Source organism: Pseudorasbora parva, chromosome 6, assembly GCF_024679245.1.
Source record: "Pseudorasbora parva isolate DD20220531a chromosome 6, ASM2467924v1, whole genome shotgun sequence".
Classification (NCBI taxonomy): Eukaryota; Metazoa; Chordata; class Actinopteri; order Cypriniformes; family Gobionidae; genus Pseudorasbora; species Pseudorasbora parva.
In genome coordinates this window covers 13,103,831-13,129,340 of record NC_090177.1, presented here as the reverse complement: position 1 = coordinate 13,129,340, position 25,510 = coordinate 13,103,831, and the positions used below count along the sequence as shown (strand labels likewise).

At 37.5% G+C, this 25,510-nt stretch overlaps 1 protein-coding gene across 2 annotated transcripts in view; it reads left to right on the top strand.

Moving 5' to 3' along the window:
* vwa5b1 (von Willebrand factor A domain containing 5B1) overlaps positions 1-25,510 on the top strand; it is a 63,729-nt gene that overhangs the window by 28,710 nt on the left and 9,509 nt on the right. For both annotated transcript variants that reach the window (XM_067445671.1, XM_067445670.1), the window contains 11 exons: positions 1,608-1,784; positions 5,639-5,749; positions 6,622-6,824; positions 10,983-11,097; positions 11,427-11,612; positions 14,335-14,536; positions 14,706-14,905; positions 21,348-21,552; positions 24,474-24,764; positions 24,897-25,034; positions 25,224-25,355. In XM_067445671.1, the coding sequence (XP_067301772.1) occupies positions 1,608-1,784; positions 5,639-5,749; positions 6,622-6,824; positions 10,983-11,097; positions 11,427-11,612; positions 14,335-14,536; positions 14,706-14,905; positions 21,348-21,552; positions 24,474-24,764; positions 24,897-25,034; positions 25,224-25,355 (1,960 nt within the window). The remainder of the gene's footprint in view (positions 1-1,607; positions 1,785-5,638; positions 5,750-6,621; positions 6,825-10,982; positions 11,098-11,426; positions 11,613-14,334; positions 14,537-14,705; positions 14,906-21,347; positions 21,553-24,473; positions 24,765-24,896; positions 25,035-25,223; positions 25,356-25,510) is intronic.

Genomic DNA, 25,510 nt, shown 5'->3' with positions numbered 1-25,510 from the left:
ATTAATCGTTTACGGAAGTAAGCTGAATAACATCAAGAAGATGGTTCACACAAAAATTAAAATTTAACACAACAGGAGAAATATGGATGAATTCTCTGGTCATTTTTTTCCATACAGTAATGACAGTAATAATACCTGAATCTGAACTTGCAGAATAGAAATTAATATCTTTGCGGACATCCAAGCAAGCTCAGTTTTATACAGGATGCATTAATGTATATAAAATAAAGCTATTTCATCTGAAGATTAATATAGTAAGTATGCAGGAAAAGTGCAGATTTCCAAGAAATGATTTATTGTACAATGGACCAACCAATTGAAACGTGATGCAAAGGGGTTGAAGTGCTAATCTGAAGTACTTTATTCAGAGAAGTACTAAACTTGCTCATATCCTCCAAATGATCTTGCGCTCTGACACATGCACCGAACTCGAGAAATATATATATTTATAATTTATAGACTAAACTTTTAAACGGTACTGTGTATTTATCTATAATTTTTCATGCAAGAGTTAAAAATAATCATGTCTCTCACACTTAATAATAATGCACAAATAAATGCAAGGCAGGATTATATTTATTTATATTTATCTAAATAGGCCATACAAAAAGCCATATGGGGACATGAGTGAGCATTTTATAATGACATATTTAGTTTAATAATAGTTTGCATACTATATATGCTTTTTTTCTCATACAATTAAGCAGATTTTTCGAGTGTTTTGTATATACTTTAATAAATGTTTCCATTTCATGTATTGCACCGGATTTAGCTCAAAGCTAATTTTCATCCGCAGTCCTTTGGCAGGTCAACACAATACATATATACACAATAAAAACACTACACTACAATTAAACAGCAACCATGTCAATGTCTACAAAGCTGATTACATTTTTAAAAAGATTTTAACTGCATTTTAGAAATACAACTAGATTTACACCCTTTTATTTATACCCGAATCGTAGCTTTCACAGCAAAAGACGATTGTCCAAAAGCAGAATGGCAAAAAGGAATAGCACAATTTCTCATAGATTATCTAGTAGATCTCACAGAATGATTAGGACGGAAACTAAAATCACCGTCCTAATACCGAGTACCGAAGGAGCCAAACCATTTACAATTTTATAAACCATCAGAAATTTGTAAAAAGCACATACTTTTCTCAATAATTTATATTTCTTCAAAATGCTACAATGATGAAAATGGTTAGGTTTTTTTTATCTAAAGTTTTATACATGCTTACGTGCATTGCATGAGAATAATATACATAAATATGCAAACAATTGACTTCCATTGTATTTTTTTTCCTGCTATGGAAGTCAATGGCGACCGTCTGTCTGGTTAACAACATTCTTTAAAATATCTTCTTTTGTGTTCAACCGAAGAAAGAAACTTATACAGGTTTGGAACAACTTGAGAGTGAGTGAATGATGACAGGATTTTCATTATTGGGTAAACTATGTCTCAATATTTCCAAAAATGAGCTTTATGAAAAATTTTTTTTAGTTCTGTTGTGTAATGTGTTACATGCTTTCATTAAATTCACCAGCTTTAACCATTATTAACTTCACTAATGGCTCTGTCACTGGCTGATGTGTGTTGTGTAGGTGGACATCATTCGGAAGAGGCTTCATAAAGACATCCTCCACAACCCCGTGGTCATGCTCAACTTCTGCCCAGACCTCCGCTCAACGACCTCTGACCTGCGGAGCATCCAGGGGGAATTCATCTTCCTCATTGACCGCAGTGGAAGCATGAGCGGGGTCAACATCAATCGAGTGAAGGTAGAACACTTCTGTTTCTGCGTCAAGCTAACTGTCGCCCTAATTCCCAGCACTCATTAACTTTTGAAGACATCCTAATTTATTCAATGGTTTAAAACTGCAAATTGCTTTAGTGTTGATAATGACGATTAATGGAACAGGGTATTTATATACACACAGCAGTGCTTATTTACCAAAAAAACTCTCGCCCTCAGTCGGATCGCCCACTTGTGTTCATAAGTTTCGATCTTATTGGATGGTTTTATGTAGATTACAGGAGTGAACGGACTTAATAAATTCCCAAAGTAATAACGCTGTGTTAACTTACATTTTGCAACGTTTAGCATGAGAGTGTATCATGAGGTTCATAATAACAAGGAGGGCAGGGCAATATATTTAATATTTACAATATATAATGGCTTAAACTTAATGAAGCAGCATTAGGAGTTTTCAGTTTTTTTTCTTAAACTACATGGTGGAAGTACCCACTTTTTGGCATCTTGCTCACCGCAGGAACTGGGGAATGATTTTAGGTATAGTCTACTTCAGAGTAGTGTCTAACCCAGCACAAGAGGAACAACCAGTGATGTAAGTGAATGTTGATTGGCCGAATGCATGCCATACAAAACACTGGGAACCACCCTAAAGTAATTATTGTGTTATTCCCTAAAACATTTCACTAATTGCATTACTTAAAGGTAGGGTAGGTAAGAATTTGTTAAAAAAACTTTCTTTATATATCAATACATAATTAAAATGTAAGTACTCTAAAAAAGAAAATATTAAATTTGAGTGTCTGTGGACCTCTCACGGCTGTTTTAAAGACAGCTCATTATTTCCATTCACTCCACCTTCTCCCTTCTGGGCTCTTTCCAAAGCCACGCCCCCAAAACACATGAACATGCCTATAAACTATAAATAGTTATATTTATAAGGCAAAGCTAAAAACAGCATTGATTAAAAAAAATTCCAATAACATCAGTAATACTGTAATGAAGATGAATTTCGTGTAAGATTCATAACACATACTGTGTTTTGCATGTAAGAGTTTCCATGATGAAAGCATTGTTGATTAGTAGCTAAAGCTAACTTAGTTCTAAAAAATTTCCTGGATGCGGTGTACTAGCTTTTACACATGCATTTTGTTATCTAAAGTTACATTTTACGAAATTCAACACAACAGCGATAAACTTGAACTAAGCATATTGAGTATTTATCATCTTTACTAATGGCTAAGTGTATAACATTGTAACTTTATGCTAAGTAAAGTTATGTTAGCTATATTAGGCAGCAATGTGTGCTAGTGATACATGCTTCATGAAAACATAAACCGAAAAAATATATAATCAAAATGAAAGATTACCTGTCCAGCAGAAATACAGCCAGCAAGGAGTCGTTTTTCAGCCCCTTGTGGTCCCTCAGTTCTCGCCACCATTGGAAAGCCACGCCGATATTTACTCGCGTTTGATTTCTTTGTTTATCCAAAGACTTTTTGTGCATTGCCTTTACTTACAGGCCTACTGGCTTTCTTTTTTTTTTTTTGCATTGTTTGCCTTTGCTGACTGCAAAACCCAGCACCGTGCATTTTGAATGCTTTTGCTCTTCCTAGGGGTGTGTGCATGTGGGCAGATCCTGTAGCGAAAGCGATGGTCGCCATGGTAGCGAGAGAGACTGACAGTCGCCCAAGCCAATCACTTGTTTCGTCCCGAACGAAAATAATGAGCGGTGTTTATTGCAGATTAAAAAGTCTAGAGTCACTCAATTTTTATACTCTCTTTTTCAGAGTACTTACATTTTAATTATGTATTGACAAGGACATTTAAACACATTTGGACAAAAGTGTTTTAGATCATTCTTACCTACCCTACCTTTAATTACTTTCTAAAGAAAGTTACTTCTGCCTTACTTTCTTACATGGGCCGGATTTGGTTGTTTGTTTTTTACTTTAAAAAAAAAGATAGAAAAGGAATACAATTGTGATGTTTAACTAAAGTGATTTTTGCTTATATGTATCAACAGCGAAGGTCAACAGCTGAGACATTAGTTAATAAAGTGAGATTAAATTCATAAAGTTTATTTGTGTTATTTAACATTTAATTATTTCAGTTTGCTTTTAACATTTAAGTTATCACCAACACGTACACAATCTGCACAAACATGGAAAACAGAGATAGGTAGATCGACACCGAGGCACTTTTCTTCTCAACCTTTACGCTATTAAGTTCACGTTGTTGAATGCTGTGCTTAAATGAAGTTTTACATCACTACTGGTGGTGCGAATGCAACCTGGAAAAGGGCCATAGGGGAAATTTAGTTTTCGGAGGACCTTTTTGGTGGCTAGTCCCTGTGTGAAGATGTACATTTAATTTGACTGTTTTTGCTACACTGAAATAAAGAAACATTTTACTGAACATCATGTGGCTCTGTAGTTTAAGGAGCCTGTTGAAGAGGCTTTGTAATGAAATAACCAGCTTGTTGCATTGAATAGCTCAAGCAGCTACGATAATTGAACTCGGTAAGTCCCCATGCTGAGATTGGATATTTTGTGCGGTGTGAATGAGTGTGCTCGTGTACCCCGTTGACGGGGCTCTGCAGCGTGACGCACGAGGCAGCGATGACTCACTGCGGTTTTGATTGAGGATGCTCCCCTTCTGACCACAGACACCAAACTGCTCTAATGTAAAGGCTCAGTTCACTCTAGAGGTAATATCCATCCCAGAATATCCTTGACCCTGAAGAAGACTTACTCCATGCTGAAATGTCACATTTCCATTGTGGTAAGGTGCAGGAGGAAAGAAGCAGATTTATCCAGTAAGCTGAATGGAATATATTTTTAACTCCTTGTGGTAAAAAGTTTTTAATGTTTTTTGTTTGTCTCTGTGGTGTTTTTAATATACTTTAAGTAAAAAAAACATCTGCAGATTTATAAACCAACACCATCATTGAGTATGTTCAACTCCAGTGAAAAATTAACAGTTTAAAATTGACTGAGGCTTTTAAAATTAAAAAAAGATACAAAAGCACCATTAAAATTATCATTAAAGAAGTCAATATGAAGATCTGCTATATTCCAAGCCTTCTGAATCCACACAATAGCTTTGTGTGAGGAACAAACTGACTAGAGAAATGAATTTGTGAATGAATCATTCGGACTGGTTTTGTGAACAGTATCATCTATTTTATTTCAAATGAACTGATTCATCGCTCATCAAGCAGACTTTCAAATTCTCTCATCAAATCTCATGATAGATGGGGTCTTTCAAGCATCAAAAAAGATGCAAAAACACCAAGTAGTATCATAAAAGTAAAAACGAAGATGTTACTTCTGAGTTTATACAATAGCTTTGCGTGAGGAACAACCTAATACTGAACTAGAGAAATGAATCACAACACACCATAAGTATCAAAAAAATAAATTTGAAGATGTGATATATTTCAATTATCATATGATAGCTTTGTGTGAGGAATAAACTGAAATTGTCATTATTTTGTGACTTCAACTCGAGAATTGAATCAGTACAATCCATGAAGGAATCATTTAGATTGGTTTTGTGAACTGGATATATAATTTGTATATATGTATATAATTATAATAATTTTGATATTTGTATTTTGCATGTATATCATTTGTTTTTACACATTTTTTATACGTAATGCAAAATACAGAATACATTTTATTGTTAATAATATCAATTGTTAAAGAATCAATTTTTTTTTTTTTACTGATTCACCTTCTAATAGCTGGTGTGAAAAAAGTTACTCCCTCTCCTTTTCATTCCCATCCAGTCTTCCTCCTCCATTATCTGAACTCCATTTAATCTGCTCATCTTCCACCCTCATTCATGTTGACCTCCTCATGTTGTGTGTGTTCACAGGATGCAATGGTCGTGATTCTGAAAAGTCTTTTCCCAGCATGCTTATTCAACATAGTGGGCTTTGGATCCAAGTTCAAAACGCTGTTTGCCACCAGTCAGAGCTACAATGAGGTAGGTCACCTGCAGGGACCCGCGGTCAGTAGCATCCTCAATCACTGCCCTCATTAGATCTGCAGTTACACCAAGATGCTCAAGATGATTGATGTTTGTGTTTTTCTGCTGGGATCCAGTGGCAAGTGTCTGGGTTTATATAATAAATTTCTATTCAAGTTTCCTATTGGTTTCATAATGCATAAAAACACTCCTTATTCAGTAGTCTCTGTGGTAAATAGTTGTTGTTTTCCTTTAAGCATAAATCTAATTAAAAATGACTGTGGATAATGGCAAAAAATGTCATTGTTGGGAAGAAGGTGCTCTCCATTCCTCTTCTTTCAATGTATCTGACAGAAGTCGACCACATTGTTACTAAACGTTTGGACTGCATGGACTGGACTGCATTTATATAGCGCTTTTATCCAAAGCGATTTACATTTTTGCTTCACATTCACCCATTCATACACCGACGGCGATGTCAGCCATGTAGGGCGCCATCCAGCTCGTCGGGAGCAGCTGGGGTTAGGTGTCTTGCTCATGGACACTTCGACACTTGGTCAAGTGGAACCGGGGATTGAACCACCAACCTTCTGGTTTGTAAACAACCTACATGAACCACTGAGCCACTGCCGCCCCATACTGTTTGCTAAGTAGTATTTCCTACTCAAGCAAGGTGGTATTTGACTGGTCAAGCTTATACAATAGGATCAGACTGGGAGTGGACAACAACATGCCCAGTGCGTTTTGGGTGTTTTTCCTACCTGTTTGGTAAAAGTGTTTTCTCTAGTCAGGTAACAGAGATTACATCACCTTTCTAGCACATGAGTAGCCAAAATGTATTGAAAGCCCATTTTGCCAGCAGCGAACTGCAAACCTCATTTATTTCGCAGGAGAGCTTGGCATTGGCTTACGAACACGTGAAGAGGATCCGGGCTGACATGGGTGGCACAAATATACTGGCTCCTCTCAACTGGATCCTACGGCAGCCCATGCAAAAAGGTCATCCTCGCCTGCTCTTCCTCCTGACCGACGGAGCCGTCAGTAACACGGGGAAGGTTATTGAGTTGGTCCGCAGCCACGCCAGGTTCACCAGGTCAGTGTTGGCTACAAAGTTTCCAGAAACTTTCCAGATTTTTTAGAAACTTTCCATTAAATGTTTGAAATTATATTGTATTTAATATACAATAAATATATTGTATTTAATATATATTATATAGTAATATGGTACTTATATATAAATTGTAAAAAAAAAAAATTAGCTACTAACTGCATTAAAATGTTTTTTTTTTGTATTTAATATTTAAATTTTCTTTAAAATATTACATTTTATATTTTTATTTTAGTTAACAATAATAACACTGACTATAAACTCAGCCGAAAGCTAGATGTTTACTTTATAATGTGTTAAATATGGATATTTTTCTTACACAAGCCCATCGATTCACTTCAGAACTTTATTAACCCCTCGGAGCGGTGTTGAGTATGTTTATAAGGGATGGATACACTTTTTTGGTCTTCAAATTTTGGGCTGCCATTCACTACCATTATAATGCTTGGATTAGCCAGGACATAATATGATTGTATTATGATTATATTTGTCTGAAAGAAAAATGTCATGTACACCTAGGATGGCTTGAGGGTGAGTAAATCATGGGCTAATTTTCATTATTGGGTGAACTATCCCTTTAATGAAAGTAATTGGGGTCCAATGTTGTTTGTGCAGCAAAAGTAACATTATACAGGTTTGTATTCATCATACAGAATAATCGTTTTTGGAGAACTAGCTATATAGCACTATTTAGCACTTTGAGATTTTGTTTAATATAAAGGGCATTATAAATAAAATGTATTATTATTATTTATTATTATATATAGACCATAATAGATCATATTGAATAGTATCATATAGTGCTCAAGTCATACAGACATGATGTGGTGTGCTAACCATTCCCTGGCGATTTTATTTTCCACAGATGAAAGTCATATGCTTTTGGAATGATTTGCTGATTAAACGACTGATTAAAATGTGTAATTTTTGGGTGAACTAATCCTTTAATATCGTAGGTTCAAGGATACAGAGCTGCAGAACTATTCAGGTAATAAGATCATAATCAGATCAGCACAGACGCTAGCAACAGTAAATTGATGTCTCTCTGTCTAATCCTTTTAAATCCGCACTAGCCATAACACTGCTGGTATTCACAGGCTTTGTTTCCGCACTTTGTTGCTTCCTAGAGGCTTCCATCTCCCACCTCCAGTCAGCTTCTCACATGCCAAGATGTTCACCTGAGACACACTTATTTTCTTCCTCGTCCTCCTAGGGCTGATGCAAATATAGCTTTTTTTCAAAAGGATGGAAGAAACCATAGGCTTTAACAGCCATTCCTGCATTACAATAGACACAAGCTGAGGTCAGACACAAAGACGATGACACTGCAGCCTTCAACAGCTCTTGCACTCCACTGATGATCGAGAACAATCACAAATGTGTCTCACTGCACCCCATTTCTCTGCTGTGAGGACACGACTCAGCTTTCTTTGCTTGTTAGGGAAGAATGTTTCTCAGTAAACTGATCAGACGCAGCGATAGTCAGTCCAGACTTTAGTAAATGGACAGATGTGTTCCCTGTTAGTGCATTGCGCAAACAGTGCATCTTGTATCTCAAACACAGTGAGCCACAGTTCTCATCTTCACTCATCTTCAAATATTACTGTTTGCCTTCAGATACTGTGGATTAGTTCTGGTGTGTTTCACAGACCCTAGTAAGGCTGAAATCTAAAGATTGTAGAGACATTTCAAATATAATATACTCCGATCAGGCATAACATTGACTAATATTGGGATGGTCCCCCTTTTTCTTCCAAAACAACCCTTACCCGTCGAGGCATGGACTCCACTAGACCCCTGAAGTTCTTCTGTGGTATCTGGCACCAAGATGTTAGCAGCAGATCCTTTGAAGTCCTGTAAGTTGCGAGGTGGGGTGCCATGTGTTCCGCAGGTAAAGCCTAGTTCACACTGCCCGATTTTTGCCCCGATTTTAAGTCGCCGACAGGTTTTGCGAAATCGCCGACAAATGCCTGAAATCATAGTCAAATCGGTGCTCGTGCACGCGAGTGACAATCATGCAGTGTGAATGATCTAAGACGCGATCAGAGAGAATCGCCGACGAGTCGCCGACGCCTGTGAGATATTTGGCATGCTAAATATCTGGACCTGTCGGCGATTGAAACTCCTGAAAATTACATCGGCGATGACCGACAGCCAATGAGAGAGTGAGATACAGGGCAGCAGGAGGTTCAGGGAGGAGTTATAGAGCAGAATTTCAGTATTTTAATAGATATATTTACAATTCTATCAAACAGAAACAAAGGCCAAACATTTGCACATCCAGCCGCAGCAGCAGCACATTACAAAATAGTTTATTTACCTCAAACTGTCTTTGCAGAACACAATCCTGGCTCCCTCTGTCTTCTCCAACAATTTCTTCCGCCATAATCTTTTTTTTTTTTCTCCACAAATCAGCGCACATACAATTTGAAGAAAACTTTGTGCAGTTTATCATTTTTAATAACAATTCCAAGTCTCGCGCGAGAACTCCGGTCTGACGCACGTGTGATCTCGCGTTGTTTACACATTGCACGTGTAGTTGGGAAACGTAGTTTGCGCACCGGAGAGAGAGAGAATTGTCGGCGATTTTTTCCTCTTGTACAATCATGCAGTGTGAACTTCTCTGTCATCAAACCATCGTGCAGTGTGAACACAGCAGTGACTGAATGATACCCCAGATAGTCATGCAGTGTGAAAAGAGCAGTGACCCGACGAGTTTGAAAATCCTGCAGTCTGAACTAGGCTTAAGCGATGCACCCAGCCATCCACGTGATGTAAAAGAACCTGATTCCTTAGATCAGGCCACCTTCTTCCATTGCTCTGTGGTCCAGATTTGATGCTCACGTGCCCACTGTTGCCGCTTTCAGCATGGGAACAGGGGTCAGCATGGGCACCCTGACTGGTTTGCGGTTGTACAGCCCCATAAGCAACAAACTCTGATGCACTGCGTATTCTGATACCTTGCTATCAGAACCAGCTTTAACTTCTTGAGCAATTTGAGTTATAGTAGCTTGTCTGTTTGATCGGACCACACGGGAATCAATGAGCCTCGGCCGCTCATGACCCTGTCGCCTAATATAGCCCACATACTAACAGGTGCCGTGATAAAAAGATAATCAGTGTCAGGGGCGTCGGACTGGGGGGATAAAGGGTACCAAGTAACCAGGGCCCGAGGCAGGGGGGGCCCTTAGAAGTCAGTTTTCTATACATACACATACATGGTACGGGGGCCCAGCAAGATGGTTTGTACCCAGGGCCCAGTGTATTTGCTTGGTTACAAAACCTAGTGAGCTGCCTACCTAGACAGTATTTTAAGACATCCTAGTAACTGAAAAGAACAAGCATATCTTCAACACTGACATCACATTATGCACATTTCAGAACACAATGTAATATCTTGTAATATATAAAAAACTTGCTTAGAAGCATTTGGCCAAATTGTAAGATAATCCCAGAATGCAAAGGGATAGCATCACTGAGAAAAAAACAATTCAAGATGAGTGTATTTATGTATTTTATTTATGTATATTCAATAAGATTTGTATTCTTAACTTAGATATTTACATTTATTTCGATTTATTTCAACAAAGGGTCTTATGAAAATTGGACTGTTGTACCTGTTTATTTTTATACTCATTAGAATAGTTTTGTTGGCTTAGCAATATACTAACATGAAACCATATTGCAATTAGTTGTCTTAATCATTTTGATCTTAGTTGATTGGTTTGCAGGTTTTAGTGGTGTTCTGTCATTTTTTTTAGGTTGTCTCCCAACCTAAACCATGTAAGACGTTTAGGCTAGTTTAAACAATTTGTCAGCATAGTTGTAAGCCTCTGTGTCTACTGCAGCTCAGTCACTTTCCATAGAAGGTAGCTGTCTATGTTTAGAGACAGAGAGTTGCTAAAGAAGATTTGATGCTTACTATTCTAATAAACAATATGAAAAAGTTGCTTTCCTGCTTTTTGGCAGCATGCTTGCCAGTCCCAGAACTAATAAAGCAATAATTTCAGAGAACTAAATGTATTTTGTTTGGCAGAGCGTCACCAAGTTGAGATGCAGTTTCTTCGTTGTGATGCTCTTCTGATGTTTTCATAGGCTCACCGCACCTGTGCTGTCTCTGTTTGTGTGTTTGCATCACGGCAGGTGTTACACGTTCGGCATAGGTCAGGGTGCGTGCAGGAGGCTGGTTTTAGGACTGTCCGCTGTTTCCAGAGGCACAGCTGAGTTCCTGGCAGAAGGGGAACGACTGCAGCCCAAGGTCCTCATTTCCTCTGACATGTTTATCTTCCACCGCAGCAGCCTGTTATTTTGAATGTCACTGCAAAGCAATTACAGCAGCCACGTAAATTGTGGAGTGTCCGAATATATTAGCAATTAACAATTTGTTTTGTTTATTCAAACATAAATTAGGATAATAATCAAAGCTGACAGCACATTTAATATTTGTTCTTTCTCTCCCTGGTGTTTAAGACTAGCGTCTATATATTTTACAGTTTTTTTAAATAAAGTTTGCATACATAAACTGTGCTCCCTTGATTAAGTTCACTTGGTGGTTTTTGACCTGGCCGTTATTTGTGTCACTGGCAGATGATTAAGTCGCTGAAGAAGTCCATGACATCAGTACTGACGGACATCTCCATTGAGTGGCTGTATCCAGAGACAAAGGAGATCCTGCTCTCTCCAGTGGGGGCGACCTGTCTGTTCCCTGGTGACCGGCTGATTGGATACAGTGTAGTCTGTGATACTTCACGGTATCACTCCAACCCCAAATCAGTAAGTCTGTCCGTAATTATTATATTTAGATGATATTGTTATTTTAAAATATACTTGATCATAATACTGTATTTTGATTATAATACACACCAAATATACACAAACCCCACAAAATCTGCACCAATAAAATTAAGTTATTATTATTTAGATAAATAATATTGTTATTTGAAACTATACTCAATTTTGATATATTATAATATAAAATCATCTTTATAATGTATTATACAAATCTGTTTTAATCTGGTTAATATCTTTATACTACGGTACTATTATTAATCATAAAAATAATTATTTTATTATTTTAAAATGTTTTTTAAAATCTATTTTGATATATCAATTATACACAAAACTAATTATTATAATTATTTAGAGAATATTATTATTTTAAAATGTACTCCATTTTGATATGTTACAATAACAAATATACAGTTCCTTCTCAAAAAATTAGCATATTGTGATAAAGTTAATTAGTTTCCATAATGTAATGATAAAAATTAAAAACTTTCATATATTTTAGATTCATTGCACACCAACTGAAATATTTCAGGTCTTTTATTGTTTTAATACTGATGATTTTGGCATACAGCTCCTGAAAACCCAAAATTCCCATCTCAAAAAATTAGCATATCATGAAAAGGTTCTCTAAACGAGCTATTAACCTAATCAACTAATTAACTCTAAACACCTGCAAAAGATTCCTGAGGCTTTTAAAAACACCCAGGCTGGTTCATTACTCAAAACCGCAATCATGGGTAAGACTGCCGACCTGACTGCTGTCCAGAAGGCCATCATTGACACCCTCAAGCGAGAGGGTAAGACACAGAAAGAAATTTCTGAACGAATAGGCTGTTCCCAGAGTGCTGTATCAAGGCACCTCTGTGGGTCACTTTAAGACCGATTCCAGACCTTGGGGGACCTGCGGAAGCAGTGGACTGAGTCTGGAGTAGAAACATCCAGAGCCACCGTGCACAGGCGTGTGCGGGAAATGGGCTACAGGTGCCGCATTCCCCAGGTCAAGCCACTTTTGGGCTATAGAGAAGCAGCACTGGACTGTTGCTCAGTGGTCCAAAGTACTTTTTTTGGATGAAAGCAAATTTTGCATGTCATTCAGAAATCAAGGTGCCAGAGTCTGGAGGAAGACTGGGGAGAAGGAAATGCCAAAATGCCTGAAGTCCAGTGTCAAGTACCCACAGTCAGTGATGGTCTGGGGTGCCATGTCAGCTGCTGGTGTTGGTCCACTGTGTTTTATCAAGGGCAGGGTCAATGCAGCTAGCTATCAGGAGATTTTGGAGCACTTCATGCTTCCATCTGCTGAAAAGCTTTATGGAGATGAAGATTTGGTTTTTCAGCACGACCTGGCACCTGCTCACAGTGCCAAAACCACTGGTAAATGGTTTACTGACCACGGTATGACTGTGCTCAATTGGCCTGCCAACTCTCCTGACCTGAACCCCATAGAGAATCTGTGGGATATCGTGAAGAGAAAGTTGAGAGACGCAAGACCCAACACTCTGGATGAGCTTAAGGCCGCTATCGAAGCATCCTGGGCCTCCATAACACCTCAGCAGTGCCACAGGCTGATCGCCTCCATGCCACGCCGCATTGAAGCAGTCATTTCTACAAAAGGAATCCTGACCAAGGATTGAGTGCATAACTGAACAATTATTTGAAGGTTGACTTTTTTTGTATTAAAACACTTTTGTTTTATTGGTCGGATGAAATATGCAAATTTTTTGAGAATTTTGGGTTTTCATGAGCTGTATGCCAAAATCATCAGTATTAAAACAATAAAAGATCTGAAATATTTCAGTTGGTGTGTAATGAATCTAAAATATATGAAAGTTGAATTTTTATCATTACATTACGGAAAATAATGAACTTTATCACAATATGCTATTTTTTTTAGAAGGACCTGTACACAAAAAAATAAACAACGGTTAATCTGTAATTATTATACTATATTTATATATAACTATTAATAATTATTTAATAATAATATGTTTTATTATTTTCATTATTTTTATAATGTTGTTTATTTTAAAATATACTTTTTGATATAATATCGAATATACACAAAACTGATTATTATTATTATTATTATTATTATTATTATTATTATTATTATTATTATTATCATAGACCATCTTGTCAATATTGAAATATAGTACATTTTGATATCATAATATCAAATATACACTAAAAACAGTAACAGTTAATCTAATAAACTAAGTACACTCAATATTAAAATATACATTATTTTGATATAATATTGAATATACACAAAACAACTTATTATTAATATTTAGATATATTGTTATTATTTTAAAATACACTGTATTATAAACCATTAACTATAACTACAGAATTTTTTATTATTTTGATGAGATAGTATATTGATGTTATTTAAAAATATACAAAAACAGCAACAACAGTTGAATTAATGAAAATATAGTTTTATATATATATATATAAACAAACTATATTTTGTTTTGTATATATATATATATATATATAGAGAGAGAGAGAGAGAGAGAGAGAGAGAGAGAGAGAGAGAGAGAGAGAGAGAGAGAGAGAGAGAGAGAGAGAGAGAGAGAGAGAGAGAGAGAGAGAGAGAGAGAGAGAGAGAGAGAGAGAGAGAATATTAAAATATATATATATTATAGATTTTAGGCCAAAACAAAAAGCTCCCCCTTTTTAAAACATCTTTTCTCTGCTGTAACAGGACAAACGAAAACGTTACAGCATGATGCGATCTAATGAGTCCACCAGTTCCGTGTTCTATCACTCTCAAGAGGAGGATGCTGGGAAAGTTTACTGTGACTCTCAGGGGCCTCACAGGGACATTCAAGTCGGCTCGTTGTTTGACGGTTGCCAGGAGACCATGTCTGAGAGCAGCCCTGTTGCCACAGAGCAAGACATTATCGGTAAAGTACAGCAATATATGAAGTAAACATGTTCCATACAGGTAGTCCTTGTGTTACAGAATTTACATGTTTGGGTGAATTCTTTAAAGTGAAAGATGAAAAAATAAAAAGAAAGTTTTCCTCATGAAGTCAACAGTTTCGCTAAATTAGTTTTTTTTTTTTTGCACAGGAACTGACACAAGCACCTCTCCTAGAAGACGCGCTTATAGCACCAATCAGATTGTAGATTACAACCCCTTGAAGAAGGCCTTTACCCCCAGTGACCCCAGCTCAGTGGTGGGCAAAAACCCTCTTAGACGAGCAAAAGTCCAGGAGCTCATCGGTCAGACTCATCCTGACTATGGAGCTCAGTGGAAAATGGACTACCAGGTAGGTGAATGCTACAGCATTTTGGCCAGAAATGTGCTTTGCAAATGTGTGAACGCAAATGCTTCTTGCTATGTGAGTTTGCTTTTGTGTGCCATTGCATTGAAAATTTTATAGCATCAGCATCGGGGAAGCTACTTTAAAAAGTACATTATAATTTTAACATAAAGTGGTAAAACTACAGTACACTACATACAAACAATAAGTTGCTAAGTACACTCAAACTACATAGGTTACATAAAAATATAATCCAAATATAATCCAACACAGCTAAATGTATACTAGGGGCAACTATAGTACAGGTACTCGAATTGGACAATACATTTTGTGAATCTGTTCATTAAAATTGCTCATCCAAACAAACTGACAAGAATGAACTGAATTTCCTTTACCACACATGGAAGAAGACAGATTAGTGGGGTTAGGCATTGTCTGAAATTTTGCATTTCTGTTTATCGATTCCTAGTTTTGATTCCAGCAAAGTAAAAACATTTAGACAAACACTTTCTCAAATGTATTTATTCTGTGTCTTTGAGCAAAACATTTTTGTTTGTTTTTGCAGCTCATTTTCATGAACAAAAAAATCAACAGTCTAAAAAACACTAACATTTTCCTATGGTTTTAACAAAAAATTAGAAAAAACTAAACTGGTCTAACTAATATGCATTTCCAACATTATTAAAGACAAGTAAACAGTTATAAAAAAAAAAAAAGAACAAATAAACAAATTAGCAAAAGCACAAAGAAATGGTGAAAGGAACATAGCACACTATATATGTGATAGGAAACGATTCAGTGTAAATATTCTTTCATTTGAGGCGAATGAAGTCTGTTTTCACGTTAATTTCACACACCGCAGCCGCGCACACACCAACGGCTCTGGTCTAAATTTATCCGCAGTGCGGATCATATATGCGCGAGTCCGCGCAGACAACAAACATATCGACCCATTTGAATTCTGCACAGAATGCTGCATTTCAAAGTGATATGAAGGAGATTATGATGGTAAACTGTGTTAGAGGAAACTGGCTTTACCAAACAGAGAAAGGTCCGCTCTTGCACTCTAGTCAAACTGTATATTAAAGAAACGCTATTGGCTGTTTCAAAAAAGGGGAGGAGCTGCTAACAGCTGGAGCCGTTTCAGGGGAAATCACGTCAACACATTAAATAATGCGGCGCGTTTCAAGGCACTTCAGTGGACCTTTAATAACAACAACAAAAGTTGTATTTATGGCAAATATAAAGACCCTTTCACGGCAAAAATAAAATGAATACGCCGTAGGCTGAGGGAAATGTAAATTCACACCTGTACAGTAGAGGGCGCAACTCAAATAAACCTTTCAGCTGTGCTGCCATTCTGGATCACAGAAAAATTGGATCCATGAGGAGAAACTCTTACGTCAGCAATAAAAAAAAAAAGTAAAGTGAAGTGAGGTGAGTCATTTTTGCTTATTAGCTTGGTTGAATTGGATCCTCGAAAGGTCAACAGCAAAGACATTGGTTAATAAATTGACATTTGAATACATAAAGCATTTGCACCTTGCTCCTGATTTCTCTCAATATGGGGACAGGAGAGCTATCATTCAATAAATGGGAAAACAAAAGTAACTTGCGTTACTTATTTGAAAAAGTAACTTGTTATACATTTAAAGTTCCAATGAAGTGCCTTGAAATGCGCCGCATTATTCAATGTGTTGACGTGATTTCCCCTGAAACGGCTCCAGCTGTTAGCAGCTCCTCCCCTTTTTTGAAACAGCCAATAGCGTTTCTTTAATATACAGTTTGACTAGAGCGCAGGAGCGGACCTTCCTGTTTGGTAAAGCCAGTTTCCTCTAACACAGTTTACCATCATAATCTCCTTCATATCATTTTGAAATGCAGCATTCTGTGCAGAATTCAAATGGGTCGATATGTTTGTTGTCTACACGGACTCGCGCATATGATCCGTGCTGCGCTCTCGTGTCTGTTGGAGCGAGCCGTTGGAGTGAGTGCGCTGCTGCGGTGTGTGAAACTAACGTGAAAACAGACTTCATTTGCCTCAAATGAAAGAATATTTACACTGAATCGTTTCCTATCACATATATAGTGTGCTATGTTCCTTTCACCATGTAGAAATTAGTAAATGTGTGTTAACTGACCGATTTCAGCAGCAGCTACAGCAGTGTAGGGGGCGGGCTTTAGATTCTAGAGAGCATTTTGATTTGACAGAAGATTTGACGAGAAAGTGAAGTCTGCGATTCATTTTAACGGAAATGAGAGACTGTAAATTTTGAATGCTTATATCTCCTAAATGCAAATTTTGTCATAGTTTTGGAACATACTAGCTTATTCATAACTTTAAGGCTAACACAGTCATACTAAAAGCTACAAAACTTCAATTTTGATTTCAGTGGACCTTTAAAAGTAATGCGTTACTTTTCTTGTTACTTGAAAAAAGTAATCTGACTGCATAATTTACTTAATACAATACTGCTTATAATACACATCCTGAGTATGCAATCAACATAATATTCTGAACTGATCAGAAAACATCTTTAATCTCCTTTGTAAGCTCTCTTGTGTGTTTTGACATGAAGCAGACGGCTTCTATTTAGCAAGTAGTTGTTTTCTTTAGAGGAAATATCTGTAGGCAGCCTTTCGCCGTGCCATCTGTTCTAGCCGAAACATCTGCTATGATTTAAGATGAGCTCCATGGATTCATCTGTCTGTTCTGAAGGGTTATTTGAACTCATTTCTGAGCTCGGTGATGAGAATGTAATTCATAATTCAATGTTCTTACTGCCACATCCAGACAAATAGAATTTAGATGGCACAGCCAGTGGAAGATGAATTACAGTTCCCTGGACATTTAAGCAATGGAAGAGTGTGCAAAAAGGAAGGATGTTTTTAAAACAAAAAGAGTTTTAGGTGGACAACTTGTGTGATGTGCACCCACACCCTGAAATATAAATGCACCTTTGAAGTGCAGTAAGGAAAAAAAGGTTGTCGTCTGCCACAAAAGACGTGCCAAAATATCTTTGACCTAGAGATAAATTAGTATGTAATCGAGACCACAATGAAGAGGTGTGCATCCTTTGTGACTCATAATGATGGCCGTTCCAATTTCATGCACGATGGTTAAGATGAATTGACAAGGAAAACCCATTCGATTCACAGCAGGCCTTCTGAGAAGACTTAAAGATGCTTGTATGCTTCGACTTTCCTAATAGACAACAGTACTTTTCTATCTCTTCGTTTATTCATTTAAAGGGGCGGTTGCATGCGATTTCACTTTTTTAACTTTAGTCAAATTGGTATGGCAATATTGATGACATTAGTTACACCTCAGATGAGACTTCTGCTTGTAATGGTAAGGGGCGTGGCGTTTCCCGCAACCTGTGCTTGGCACTTCAGCCAATAAAAATACATGAAACTACATTCGTCCATCTAACCAATCTAAGAGCATTGCGTTTTTCGTAGGGATGGGCTTCATAGAAGCAGGAAGCAGACGAGCCGTTCAAAGGACAGTGGAGACAGCGGTGTGGAATAAAGGTCAAATAGAAGAAAAATACGCTGTTTAAAAAGAAAAGAAGTATTAAGACATGTTATACTGCGCCCCATAAACACAACCATCCCTTTGAGCATCCCTCAACATTTTGGATACCCTGTAACATTTTTGTCAGGTTACCTAAATTTGTACTTTATTTAAGGTAAACTGGTGTAATTCAAGTCAAAAGTACAATTTATTATTTAAATAGTATTATTAATAATTTAATATTATTGACATTTAAATAATATAAATAATTAAAATTAAATATTTTGAAATGGTAATTAATAAGCAACATTTTTATCTCCCTTTCATAGTTTTGTTAGGCTACATAAAATGTGCTCTATGAAGATTTAGGTTTATTCAAGCCAGTAATAATATTATTTATTAACATTAAATAATATAAACAACAAAATATTTATTATTTGAATATTATTTAACAAGCATATGCTTCATGTGGTAACACAAGTTAAACTGGGTTTATTAAAGTAAAATATATATTTCTATTTAAAGTTTAAATAGTATTATTTAAATATTAGCTTATTTAATGATTATTAATAATATAAAAATATGATTTTATACAATTTTTTTTTCCAGTAAGCAATTACTAATTTCTCAACATGCTTCACACTCAGAAAAAAAGGTACAACAGCTGTCACTAGGACGGTACTCTTTAAAAAAGTTCTATGTACCATTTATGTACTAATATGCACTCTTTTGGTGTACCTTTTGAAAGGATATCGCTCCAGCTTTTGTACCCTTTTTTCTGAGAGTATTGCTGACGAAATAATGATAGATCCTGTATTTATTGCTTCTAATTCATGATTTGTGTTTTGTATTCAGTGAGTTTGGTGATACTCCCGCATTGCCAACAGCCTGCCAAGAGGCCTATCGAACATCCAGACACTTATTTTTCAGGGTACAATTAGTTCTGACAACGGTGACAAAACCCTTGATGGCCATGATAAAATTTCCAATGTCACACTCTCTAAATGGGCAAAAGATATCAATAGTCTAGGCGACACTTTGCACTGCGAGCAATTGGCCATGGAAATCTTATCAAAAAGGGAGCGAGTAATATTACAGATTAGATACGGCAATAACAAGAGTCCTTGATTTCCCCTCAATGGACACAATAATGACTTTAATGGTCATTATTAAACCTTTAGCAGGCATACATTTATCATGGTCCAAATTGCCTTTAAACCCAGATGAACAGAGCCACGGCTATAGGAGCTGGCATGGTTGTGGCATCTTAAAGAATCATTATGGTTATAAACTCTCTTTACACAAGTTAGAATAAATTGGATTTCCTTTTGCTATGCACTGCCTTCATGCTGGAAATTACCGGGGGAAACTACATCAACATGAGCATAGAAGCACAATCAGACTTGTTAGCATTAGTGCCATTACTTTGGCATTGCAATATTTTTTTATAAGCTCAAGAAACACAACTGTTTTGATTGACCACTGGACCTATGCAGTAGCTGTCCTAATGCTAAGTAGGTAAAAAAAAAAAAAAACTATAACATTTTTGTTTAAATATATTATTAACATATTTAAATAATAATACTAACATTTTTAATTTTGTAAATTATGTTGTTTTATATTTTATATATAAATAGGCCTATTTTTATTATTTAATATACCTATATTTATAATTAAGTTATGACTGATAAATGTTTTATATTATAAATGTTTGTGTGTGTGTTCTGCACATTTCAGAGTAAAATTTACATTTAAAAGTTGTGCAAACATCCCAAGAAATTAATGTTAACACCTTACTTAAAGCTTTGATTATATAATGCATTATAAAAGTATTTTTAATGCATCAATTATGTCTTGTATTGCACCTTATAATGCATTTTAATTGTAAAATGCTAATATTATAATGCATTTTTAACTTTGGTTACCATTATTTATGAAAAGATATAATGCATATTAATTATAATGCAATACCTTTATAATGCATTGTGCATTAAAGGCTTTGTCGTTTTAGTGTTACCAAATTAACATTTGTGTACAAATGCACACAGCTCTGCTAACATTACACTCACTCTTAAAGGTGCAGTGTGTATTTATGAGGATCTATTGGCAGAAATGCAATATAACATACATAATCATTTTTTCAATGGCGTACTGTATAAAGACCTTGCACAATGAGCCGTTTGGTGTCATTTCTATCTATATACACCACGGCTCCCCTTACAGTGAAGTTTCCATTTTGTGCCGTCATGTATCTACAGTAGCCCTAAATGGACAAACTTCTATACAGAGCACTAGCTACTCTCTGCTGTCTCCGATGAAAACATCTTTATCCTGTGCTGGCCACCGTAGCGTCTCTATGTGCTTCAAAAGTGAGGGGCGAGCGGTGGGTGGTTGCAATTTGCAAACTGACTGCTAGATGCTTTTCAAGTTTACACAGTGCACCTTTAAAGGGAACTCACTCTTCAAGAGACATTTGAGTCCTCTTAAAGAGTTAAATATTTCTCATAATCTTACTCTGTGACTTGGAGTTATTGCTTGTCTAATCCAAGCGGAGCCGCGCGGAAAACGCGTGCATGCTTCAAATAGAAGAGTCGCCTATTTTTCACGCGATTTCATTTTGCCTAGAAACGTTTCCAACACGCTCGCGTGTCGCGTGAAAAATAGGCGTCTCTTCTATTTGAAGCATGCACGCGTTTTCTGCGCGGCTCGGACTGCGCGTGAGCCGCGCGGCTGACGCAGGCAGTATGCAAACTTTAACCGGTAACATAGCCGAAATAAAAACGGACACGCCACGCAGCTGAGACGCTCACGGCACGCTTGCAGTGTCCCCCCGGCCTTAGACATTTAGTTCCATTCAAGTACAGTGGCCTTGCTAAGATAATTGCAGAGTGAACAAAAGGACTAATGAATTGTTGCTCATTTCTCCAAAAGCCACAGTTGGCCAGCCTGTGTGCCACGTCCTCAAGAGGACGTCCCATACCTGCTCACAAACCTCCAGTGCAGCAACAGGAGGGTCTCCAAGGGGAGTCTAAGGCGGATCAAACCCACCCTGGCCCCTCTGCACAGGGCCCTGCATTAGAAGACGGCTCCAGGTCTTCAACGGACAGCCATTCTCTAGGCAGCACTGGCGATGCAGGTTAGTCCTTCGCTACAGTACTCAAGTGCAAGAACAAAGACATCAATTTCTGATGCATATCAATCTTAGCGCTGCTTGGGCTCAGAGTTAAGCTGGCTTTTAACACTGTAATATAAATACCCATAATCATCTGCACAGTGTGGGGGCGTAAAGGCATTTAACATATACGGTGAGCGGGGACTGAAAAACTACTCATAAATCAGCTAATAAGTTCTAGTTGTAAAATCCGTTCTCTCTCAATTGTTCTGCCAAAAAAAAAAAAGTTTTTTTTTTTTTTCCAGATTTTGTACTGCTTTAAAAATGTTTATCAGCAATAATTATTTTTTACCACTAGCACATTCTGATGTCATATTATTCTTCTATACTAACTTGCATCTTTCCCTACGATTCAATAGGTGTCATCATCATACATTATACATACATGACGTACCCAAGTTTATTAGATATTAGATGTCATACAGTGTGATTTGTAATGATCTAATTGCATCTGTAGCAGAAATAACCCTGATCAAACACAACTGAAACAGCTAATTATGATCTTTAATCAAGGAGCATTTGATAATTACAGACAGGTGTGTTGGATCTGATTGGACACCCCTGGCTTAGGCTTGGGATCACACTAGATGATTTTCAAATCTTAACTCATTTTGAAACTGTGGGAGAACACAGAAATGAGGGCAGTTTCAAAAAAAATAATCCCCTGAATGTACACACTAGAAGATTTGTCCGGACCGTGAGATCACACACCTGTTGATTGTAGTAACATTTTTATTGTGAGACTCACAAGATCATACATGACTTAAAGGTTATCTCAGAGGTTTTTCAACATTAATATAAGTTCCCCTAGCCTGAACATTGTCCCCAAGTGGCTAGAAATTTTGATCGGTGTAAACTGGCTGTCTTTCTCTGCCTTTGAGAAAATGAGAGGTCAGACGAGCTGATCTTGAATGACGTCATAACAGGAAAGGTTACCTACCCTTCCTCTGCTTTACCCACCCAGAGAATTAGTAGAGAATGGATTCAGTTTATCAGTCGCGATGTCAGCACAGTTTTTTACAGTCTATGGTCGCGATGTCAGCAGCATAGACATTAACATATGGATTCGACAGCAACGCCACAAACAGTGAGTAACAGTGTTCATTAATGCCTGATCTGGGATCAGTGATTTCTGATGTGTAGCTAATCATTTAAGTTCACACACTTTTTTTCTAAAACGTTTAATACTGTCAGTCCCGCCGCTGGCCGTCTTGATGCATCAATGAATCAAGCCGGTGACTAAAAATATCAACTTCATGTCGTTTCTGTTAGCGGCATGAAACAAATCTGTTATTTAAATGATTACACTACAGAGAGCGATCAAAGAACACTCTTTATAATGTTCGGATCTGTCAATCACATCTGCAGTGCACACTTCCAGTCCAACCTGCCGTTATAATGAATGATGCTGTTAAGCTGCACAACAGAAGCTCTTACTGTATTCATCTCGATGTCGGGTTTGTTGTTAGTTGTGGTGAAAGCAGTTTGTGAGAGAAATGACATTGCAAAGTTCAGTCGTGCTTATTCAGAACTCTCAGACGCAAACAAAATAAATTTGCACACGCACAGCGCTCTCAACAACTCGGCACATTAACACTTTCTCAGCAATCTTTCCCCAACTCTCCGTCTCTCTCTGGACTGGCAGTGCTGCAGCTGCTCGCGCCTGACTAAACCATGCCCCCTCCGCCACATAAATCTAACTTCAAAAGATGTCAGCCAATCACAACAGTGGGTGTTTTCACTGAAGTCTCACAGCAGACACGCCCCTTGAAACCGAGTATTCAAGTCAGAGGGTTTATATCAATGTAGAAAAAAATGCCTTTTATTTCGAAATTATGACATTTTTGATGTAAAAACCATACTAACAATATATGTACACCTCAGGAAACATTATAAAAAAATAATATAAAATTCATGGGACCTTTAAAGGAAGTGTATGTAAGATTGTGGCCCAAACTGGTACTGCAATCACTTTTCACTCTCCCCCTCCCCCTGACTCGAGGTTGCCAGATAGGCTCAGGATCCAGCAGAAACATTTGTAGCTGCAGCTGTGGTGGCTGCAACAGAGCTGGCAACCCGGTTTCACTACTGACTTTGTGATTGGTAGATAGGTGGAGGGCGGCGCTTCAGGCCAAAACACAACATGTCAACGTCAACATCAACATCAGTTGAGGGCTGCCACAACAACTTTTAAATGACAATATCCTGGCCGGACTACTGTTGTCAGTGATATAAATATTTGATATTAACATGATTTTTTAATGTCTAGTGACATATCAAGGCCATTTTATGATTAATCGAAATACATTTCTTACATACAGTTCCTTTAAGAAGAAAAACAAACAGGTTCTCCTGGCATGAGTTTTGTTTTATGGGACGAAAAACAAGGAGATAAAAGAATATGGGTAATTATCTTTCTTAACTTTTGTGGCATGTTTGTGGCTGCCAAATTGCAGCTATAGAAGCATGCAACATCCGATTGGTGAAGCTTGCCCGTTCTCATTGGTTTATTGCGGGTATCGCGTCAGAGGCCAGCTCAAGAGCCCGATCAAGAGTTGATCAAGAGCCAACATGTTTGATTTTTACAATTTTGGATTGTGCGGGCTCGACACAATCGGGAGCAGTAAAATAAACAAATAACCACACAATTGAGGATTTTTTTGACAAAAAGTTGATTGCGAGAACCCTTAAATCAGGCCAAACTCCCCAGTTCGTTGAAGGTTGCAAACCGGGCCCAAACAAGCAATGCTTTATTTTTTACCGTTTTAACTTGAGCTAATTTAAGTCCTTTAAGCTGTTTATGAGCTCAACCAACTGGTTTATGATGTTTTTCATAAGTGAATGCATCATTTAATACTCTGAATACTATGTTTAATATTGAACAGATGGCTACACACATCAGCTTTGCGAAGTCGAAACTCCCCAAGATCCTCATGCGCCTGAATTCAAGGCCAGTCACGGAAAAGGAGATTGCAAAGCGGTCGTATCAGGACTGCTGTGTGGGAAACCCATGAAATGGGAGGTGATCTTTGATATTCAGCCTAACCTAAAAGGTCGAGAGCGGGAGGAAAAAGTTCACGAGGACCTGTGGAACGAAACCTTTCATCACCTGGCAGGACGTTCTATTATTAAAGACTTCGAGCAAATGGTGGACAAAGAGTGTGAGATTGAGCATGGTGAGGAACTGAACTCTTAATTACCAGTCATTTAGCTGATGATCTTTTATCGTTTGTGGGATTTGAATTTTCAATGTTCAAAAAATGACTTGCATATCTGACGAAATCCCTAAAATATGTCGTTTCTTGTAGGCTCTGGGAGAAGGTACCAGCTTTACGCCATCCACACGAGCAAAGCCTGCAATATCTTGAGCAAATACACAGCGTTTGTCCCTTTCGATCTGGACAGCAATGAATATTTACCCACCCGCGTTGAGTACAGTCACCCTGGTAAGTCATTATTCTAATTCATCTGAGCTTACAAGGTCTGGCAGTTGCAATCATTACGTCAATGGTACTGTTCTCAGGAAGAAGAAAGCAAAGGAGAGCTCAGGGAAATGGGAAAGCAGTTGCTCCTGGCTTAAGCAGACTATTAGATTATGGTAATGAGTGACCCTTTGTATATTTGTTTATCTCCAGGGGAGGATCATAAACGAAGTTCACACTGCAGTTCTCGTTCCGGCAGCAGGAAGACCCGTGGCTACTCTGTAGGTCTGGGTCGGTCACAATCAGGAGGTTTGTCTGGGCAAGATGACGCAGCACTCTCCTACAGTAAGATTGAAGACAAAATACTGACTATTGGGCTCATTTACAAGTGAGGAATTGGATAGGTTGTGAAAAGGTTTTAAAAAAGGTAATAAAAGACACATTATCTATTCATTTTCTATTCCATGGGTTGATCCAGACCCTGTCAAATGTCAATTTGA